Raw genomic sequence first — 7,876 nt, forward strand, 5'->3', positions numbered from 1 at the left:
GCTTGGAGGGAATTAACTCGCACTAAGTTGGAATTGTAATCATGATGTAGCAACATTGTGTTCATTTTCAAAATGGTACGTATGAGACATAATTTCTGTAACGGTAATTAAATCAAAGATGAGATAAAAAAATAATCCTAACTATAAATTGTTCCAAAAAGTAGTTTAAGCTGTTCTCTGCAGCTGGGATAGTTCCCTCAGTACAGCATCCATTGTGGGTCTTTTGTCTTGATTCATTTCAATGCAGCGGTGAATGAGAGGAACCACCTGCACCCATGCAATTTGCCCAATGAGCTCTTCCCGATCCTCGATTGAAGGCATTTCACGTGTGCATGCTTCAATTAGAACAATGCCAACGCTGAAAACGTCCATTTTGGGTGACTGTTGGTACGGGCTGAAAGCTTCTGGGGCTGCATAGAGTGGGTTGCCAGGGCCAGTCGTGGCTTGGTTGGATACAAAATTAGTGGAGCCAAAATCTGAGAGCTTAGCTTTCCACGTCATTGGAGGGACTAAAGGATCAAGCAGAACATTAGCAGAACTCACATCACGATGGATGATGGGTTTTGGCTGCATTAGATGAAGGTAGTTGAGAGCTTTGACAACGTCTGATGCTATGGATAGAAATTCCTTTTGAGTAAGTGGGGCCGTGGCTAGTCGACATCTCAAACTAGTACTCATTAGCTCCATGAGGATGATGGGTGTTCCTTCTCTGGTGGCACCAAAGAACTGTACAATATGAGGATGACGTGCTCGAGCAGACATGTTCATTTCGCGAGTGAAGAGGCGGATGTTATTGGCAGAGATGATTTCACTGTGCAGCACTTTAGCAGCAACTCTTTGACCACGAAATTCAGCGACTTTGATGACACCCCAGGCTCCACGACCTATTTCCTCTTCTGTCAAGTAGATCTCAGCTCGTGCTACAACCCAGGAAGGCTGTGACTCTTGCATTAACCTCGATTCTAGAGCATGTGCTTCAGCCTGTGCCAATCTACTAGCCACGTCCTCAGAATGTGCCTCTGACACTGTCAGTCTGTTTGTTAGATCTCTTGTGGTAATTTCTAATGTCGCTGATAGTTCTTTTGATAGTTTAGTTTGTTGTCTGGAAATAGCAAGCATTGCTTCAAGGTCTTTAACCTGTACCTCAGATCTTGTTAGTCTGTCTTGCAGTAAGTCGAATAGTGCAGGATCAGAATTACCCTGGTATGGTGTTGTTGGCATGTCATGGAGCAACGGAGAGATCTTAGTTTTCATACAATGGTATGCTTTCTCAAGCTCTTTCTTCAAATCTTCTAATTCTTGTGCTGTCGGGTATTTAGTGTCCACCCGCTCAATAACCTCTGTACACCTCGTAGAAATGCTATTACACTCCAAACAAAGCTGATCCATGTTTTCTACCACAGAAGTAGCGTAAATCTCAAGTTGCTGTTTCGCAACAACAATGGTATCTTGTTCTTCGGATTCGGCTTTAAATATTTCTTCCTCTAAGAGTATGTGTTCTAACTCTTCTGGTGTAAGACATTTCTTACATGGCATCACTGTGAACTTTTCAGACTTACCACTGATTTTATCAACAACAAACACCATAATAATTGTGTTGCGATCTACACTGAATGTTACTTCAATCATAGGCACTTTTTCAGTGGCGGCTGGAGAAATGGTAGTAAAATCAAATACCCCAAGGCAGTTATTGTTGTTTGTCTCACAACTTTCTCCTTCAAAAATGCAAATAGGAATACGGATGTCAGTGCTTGGCTCTGTTTCGAGTGATCTACCAAGATTTACTTCTGTACCCTCACTGAACAAATCTAAGCAGAACCCCCCGGCCAAGTTCTTCCCCACAGTGAAACTTTGCGACTCCATCTTTGGAATAGTTGAGTTACGCTTGATTAGAGATGTCATCACACCGCCAGCAGTTTCGATACCAAGAGACAGAGGTGTAATGTCGAGCAGCAGCAAGTCTTGAACCTCCTCGCTTTTGTCACCACTAAGAATTGCAGCTTGCACTGCAGCACCGTAGGCCACAGCTTCATCAGGATTGATGGATTTGTTGAGCTCTTTACCATTGAAGAAGTCTTGGAGGAGTTTCTGAATCTTTGGAATACGAGTGGATCCACCAACCAACACTACGTCGTCAATTTCGCCCCTGGACAATTCTGAATCACAGAGTGCTTTCTCAACGGGCTCTAACGTACGCTGGAACAAAGCGGCACAAATTTCTTCGAAACTGGCGCGAGTAATCTTGGTGTAGAAATTAATCCCTTTAAAAAATGAATCAATTTCAATGCTTGCCTCGGTGCAAGAAGACAATGTTCTTTTAGCTCTCTCACAAGCAGTCCGAAGGAGACACAAGGATGTCATGTTGCCAGAAAGATCCTTCTTGAAATTCGTCTCAAATTCGTCCACAAAAAAGTCTACCAAGCAGTTATCAAAATCTTCACCTCCAAGGTGAGCGTCCCCAGCTATAGATTTTACTTCAATGATTCCATCTTGTATAGTTGCAACGCATACATTGAGAAAACCACCACCAAAGTCAAAAACCAGAACATTGCGTTCAAAAACTATCTTTTGATCAAAACTGAATGCAATAGCAGCTGCTATAGGCTCGTTAACGATTCGAAGCACGTTGAGCCCAGAAATGACACCAGCATCTTTAGTAACCTGTCGTTGAAAGTCATTGAAATTGGCTGGGATAGTAACAACAGCATCAGTCACAGTCGTTCCAAGGTAAGCTTCAGCGGTCTCCTTCATCTTGGTGAAAATCATAGCTAAGATATGTTCGATGTGCAGTTCTTTTACTTTACCATAGTACTCGACTCTAATCATGGGATGAACGCCTTTCTCGACAACTTCAAAATGCAGCCTTTTATCAGAGATCAGGTCATGGCTACGTCGACCTATTAAACGCTTAGCATTAAAAATGGTATTGACTGGGTGTAAGTGGGCTTGGCTCTTGGCAGTATCTCCGATAAGTCGTTTGATGTCAGTGAAGGCCACACAGCTTGGGGTAGTATGACTTCCCCACTCATTAGGGATAACGTTTACTTTGCCATGTTGGAGCACAGCAACGCAAGAGTAAGTGGTGCCAAGATCAATACCAATTGCTGGTCCTCGTTTATCCATATCGTATCTAAAAAAATGAATAGATCTAGTACTTGAGGTTACCCAATAAAATGAATGGAAATACTTACCACTCTGGATATAGCAGTATAGTAGTAGATCTAGATCTAGAGCAAAAGTACAGTTGAGTTTTGGGTCAGAAGCGAGGGGTCAGAGTACGTGGCATGTGCAGGACAAAATTAATCAACCGACCCTGTTCCAGGTATAGCTGAAGAAAATGCTGAAGATATTGAGGAGTTCACATAATGACCTTCGCATAGCCACTGGACTCTTGAGGAAATATACAAAATGTGCTTACTCTACTGGTGCTGTAAAGAGCCTGAAAGATGGTCCTGGTCTGAAAGAGTTCATCACAAGCAGTAATATCCATGATATTGAGACTTTGGGTGCTGGGGATGATGACCCTGTACCTTATCTCAGCAGTACTGATACAGATGGAGGGGGTCGGAAAGGTTTGTTTTTCCAGATCGCAGTTTGCCATTTATCTTTGTTTGGTACAGTGTATTTTGAGACGTATGGTTGTCAGATGAATGTTAATGACACAGAAGTTGCCTGGTCCATTCTCGAGAATGTGGGCTACATCAAAACATCAGATCCAAACTCAGTGAGTACCGATCACTTCTCACCAAGCAAGTCCATTAAGTTAACGGTGCATGAAGGCTAGCTGATGGTGCTACCCTTGAATATTCGACGGCACTAGCACTCTGCTCTACTGCAGGATAGTTGGTGCACAGCTAGCTAGTGCACTTTACTCTAAACCCTAACCCCTCCCCTCCTGATGCAGGCGGATGTCATTCTAGCAGTTACATGTGCAGTGAGAGATAATGCTGAACAGAAGGTGTGGTCTAGACTGGACTACTTTAGGAGCCTCAAGAGAAAGAGGTCAGGTGAACTAGCTCTAAAGGTGGGGGTGCTGGGATGTATGGCAGAGAGACTGAAAACTAAGCTCCTAGAGACTGACAAAATGGTGGACCTTGTGGCAGGCCCTGGTATGTATAGCTTCTCCATTGTTTTGCTATTATTTTTTGAATAGATTCATACAGAGACTTACCCCGATTACTTTCCATCACTCAGTCAGGGCAATCCGCAGGTGAGCGCTTTGGGGACCAATCAATTCGAAGTGGGCTGTTGAATTGCTTTTGTTCTATTATTTAGTGAATGTGCTACTTTCACTGGATGAGACTTATGCTGACATAATGCCAGTCAGAATAAACTCTGAGACTCCATCAGCATTTGTGTGAGCTCCCACCAGTACTACATGTATCTCACTCATAATGCATATTGCTGACGGTGTCTCTATATCGTCTCATTGCTTCCTCCATGCAGCTCAATAATGAGGGGCTGTGACAACATGTGCAGTTTTTGCATCGTTCCATTCACCCGCGGCAGAGAGCGAAGCAGGGACATTAACACCATCGTCAGAGAGGTCAAGGCTCTCTCAGAACAGGTGCTGTTGGGTCCAAAAAACTAAACTTTCACTTTGTACGAAGGATATAGGGTACCGTATTTTTGTTGGTGCAAATTTTCGTATGAACTGCCCAATTAAATTTCAAATATTCGTATAGCTCAGGATAGTGACGTTGAACCTATTGCGGTAGAATAATTGTTTTTATTTTCCTATAATGCTCTACAATACGAAATTCCACCATACGAAAATAACCCGCTATACGGTATTTTAGCGTCGTGATGACAACCTATCTTTGTGTGTAGGGGGTGAAGGAGGTGACTCTCTTGGGTCAGAACGTGAACAGCTATCGAGACCTCTCTCCCAGCTCCCTCCCGCACGCCTACTCAGACTCCACCCTCCTCAGTCGAGGATTCTCAACCATATACAAGGATAAGGAGGGTGGTCGGAGGTTTGCCGAGCTGCTCCATCAGGTCTCACTGGTGAGTACAGTTGGACAGCAAATACCCAGAAACATGAAAATGAATTGGTTTACTTCCGGTATTGAAACCTCTCTACTATAGGGGTGTGGTCGTTTGAACCTCTACCCTCGAAAATAAAATCCTCGAATTTTTAGTTTGGGAAAAAATGTAGTGCCTCGAAAATAACCCGCTATACGGTAGCTGTATACCGCGGCGCCTATAGGACATAAGAAATCGTATTGGATTATTATATTTTGTGCTTTGTCGTAGGTTGACCCGGAGATGAGAGTCAGGTTTACTTCCCCTCACCCCAAAGATTTCCCTGACGAGGTACAAAACTTTTAGTCTCCAACACATTTGCAATACACAGTGACACGTACTCGTGCACTAAATCTTCAGTATTAAATCGTGATCTTCTTTCTCGTGTGCAGCTTCTCTACCTTATCAGAGAGCAGCCCAACATCTGCAAACATATCCACATGCCTGCTCAGAGTGGAAGCACGGCTGTTTTGGAGCGCATGCGTAGGGGTTATTCCAGGGAAAAGTACCTCGACCTTGTACAGAATATCAGAGCCATAATACCAGGTAATTCATAGGAAGCAGGAGAGCCTGTATGTCTTATTGTGGCAATAAACTAAGACCAATTTTAGAGTGATTTTGTTCGCTTGATCTTGAATGAGCAACTGGAGTACAGTGGATGAATATTCCCACTGGTGGGTTTATGAGACCTCCCTTTCTATGATTATGCAGATGTGACCTTGTCTAGTGACTTCATGACTGGGTTCTGTGGTGAGACAGAGGAGGACCACAGAGACACACTTACTCTCATGGAAGCTGTCCAGTACGACATGGCTTACATGTTTGCCTACAGCATGAGAAAGGTTTTGGGTCACTGTTGGTGACATAGTATTATTGTACAGAGTATTAGAGAGTAAGATAGTGCATAATGTACCCACCTTTCACGGGTGTCTCTATTCACTGGACTACTGGACTGGAATATGACCTCAAATAAATTGCTCCTGAAGTACTTGCTGCTTGTGAAAAATTCATGGCATTCCTCATTTATCTCATCTGCCAGTTCTACTAAAATTAGTAAAAGTTACTATGGGGGAGTCACTGAATTCCAATGGAGACAACGTAGCCAGATTTTACATTTTCAAATTTCTGTTCATGCTGTGAACTAACATAATTCACTGTAATACTGAGAACTATCTATATATAAGCGTGATTAATTCCAGTAGTGCCTTTGCTCCACAGTTACGTGTGCAATAGGCTGTTTAGGATACTTGCCTTGCATCCAATACACACCCTGATGTATACCACTGATTAAATGTAGGGAAGTGGGAAGTGCGGTCTGGGATCGAGGCTAGTAGTGCTTTTGCTCCACAGTTACGTGCATGTGTATATCTTATGCTACAACATTCATTTAATCAGTGGTATACATCAGGGTGTGTATCGGATGCAAGGCAAGTATCCTAAACAGGCTATTGCATTCAGCATGACTAAAGAATAAAGTATGACGAGAATTTACAGTATGCTGGAAATTCCAAGGGATTTGGAAGGTATATCTTTTCCGCAATTGATCTGTATAGTTATCCCTCCTGATATGAAAGTAACTGTTGAGATGTGCATTTAAACTTGACTTCCCTAGCTAGTCTATTAAAAGTATATAGGCATTTACTGTCTGTTTATAGTAGAAATCAGCTAAAATGAGGGTTATAGATATTTGTCGGTGAGTGTTAAAATTGGCATGCAGATATATAAGCAGACATAGAATTTTGCAGAAGCACAGCAGCAGGTATACTTCAGGAGCATGAAAAATTATTCGAAGAGCAATTCTAACCGGTCGTTCCAGTAGCGGTCCAGTGAATAGATTTGTCGCTCAAACTCAACACATATAAGCATTTTCCTGGCCATCCAGAAAACCCATGCTTACCACCGGATGACAGATGATGTTCCTGAGGAAGTTAAAAAGGCTCGGCTGCAGGAGCTTATCACAACATTCCACTCCATTGCAGCTGTTCGTAACCAACGCTTTATTGGCAGCGAGCAACTTGTCCTTGTGGAGAAGGTAAACTTACACAGTATCCATACACACTAGCTTTACAGAAGCGAACATTGAATTTATCCATGCAGTTATCATAACAATGTCATTGATCGAGTCAATATTATACAACAATTTTTTTGCAGACTAGTAAGCGTTCTAGTACAGATTTCGCTGGTCGAATAGATGGCAACATTAAAGTTGTGTTCCCTATCAAGGATGTACCATGCCACATGGCATCGCATGACTCTCACACAAGACAGGTGAAAATAAAACCTGGTGACTACGTCCATGTAAAGGTAATGTCCTTAATTTCGTATGTCTTTTTTGTATTCTCCTGTCTGACAAACACATTCCTAATTCAATTACCTCTATACCCATTCAGATACGATAAATTTATACCCACACACTCGTCACCACCACCCCCTCCACCCCACACACACACACACGTTGTATAGATCAACAGTGCCACGTCGCTGTCATTGAGGGGAATTCCCATTGCCTGTACCAACCTACAGTTCTACAACCAAACATAGTAACGTTAACTCATTTCTGAATGTGTTGTGTTTATACATGTATAATATCATTCTGAAGTTGTTAACTCAATGAAATACCTACTACAATCATCTTATAATCAATCTTCCCTAATTCCAAGCACTATAATTATAGACAAACGTTTTATAACACGAAATACAAATTTTGCCTTACACTAATATGTCATGACAATAGTCAACAAAACCGTCAATAGAAGTATCCTACAAATCCAAGTAGCAGCACGTCCTTTGTCATCCAGATAATTTGCTTAAAAATTCCAGCACTTGACTCGCTGGCGTCTACATGACTGCT

At 42.4% G+C, this 7,876-nt stretch overlaps 2 protein-coding genes across 2 annotated transcripts; one reads left to right on the top strand and one right to left on the bottom strand.

The window, feature by feature from the left end:
- Positions 1-46: 46 nt before the first annotated feature.
- LOC135350095 (heat shock cognate 71 kDa protein-like) lies at positions 47-3,280 on the bottom strand. The gene is made up of 2 exons (XM_064548807.1): positions 3,192-3,280; positions 47-3,130 (listed from the first exon to the last, which is right to left on the bottom strand). The coding sequence occupies exon 2, from the start codon at positions 3,121-3,123 to the stop codon at positions 166-168; it is 2,958 nt and encodes a 985-aa protein (XP_064404877.1). The 5' UTR covers positions 3,124-3,130; positions 3,192-3,280; the 3' UTR covers positions 47-165.
- Positions 3,281-3,303: 23 nt separating this feature from the next.
- Positions 3,304-7,656, top strand: LOC135350099 (mitochondrial tRNA methylthiotransferase CDK5RAP1-like). The gene is made up of 13 exons (XM_064548813.1): positions 3,304-3,572; positions 3,621-3,724; positions 3,905-4,109; positions 4,154-4,210; positions 4,276-4,357; positions 4,447-4,567; positions 4,831-5,007; positions 5,257-5,316; positions 5,418-5,571; positions 5,737-5,867; positions 6,908-7,057; positions 7,177-7,329; positions 7,489-7,656. Exons 1-13 carry the CDS (start codon positions 3,338-3,340, stop codon positions 7,564-7,566), a joined length of 1,707 nt encoding a protein of 568 aa, XP_064404883.1. The 5' UTR covers positions 3,304-3,337; the 3' UTR covers positions 7,567-7,656.
- The last annotated feature ends 220 nt before the right edge of the window (positions 7,657-7,876 follow it).

Source organism: Halichondria panicea, chromosome 16 (genome assembly GCF_963675165.1).
Source record: "Halichondria panicea chromosome 16, odHalPani1.1, whole genome shotgun sequence".
Taxonomy (NCBI): Eukaryota; Metazoa; Porifera; class Demospongiae; order Suberitida; family Halichondriidae; genus Halichondria; species Halichondria panicea.

Bases quoted from the DNA above. Each gene is read 5' to 3' on its own strand.
- LOC135350095 (XM_064548807.1), bottom strand. From the start codon at position 3,123: ATGGATAAACGAGGACCAGCAATTGGTATTGATCTTGGCACCACTTAC.
- LOC135350099 (XM_064548813.1), top strand. From the start codon at position 3,338: ATGCTGAAGATATTGAGGAGTTCACATAATGACCTTCGCATAGCCACT. The intron at 4,358-4,446 runs GTGAGCTCCCAC...TCCTCCATGCAG, and splicing joins GAGACTCCATCAGCATTTGT to CTCAATAATGAGGGGCTGTG. The intron at 7,058-7,176 runs GTAAACTTACAC...ATTTTTTTGCAG, and splicing joins AACTTGTCCTTGTGGAGAAG to ACTAGTAAGCGTTCTAGTAC.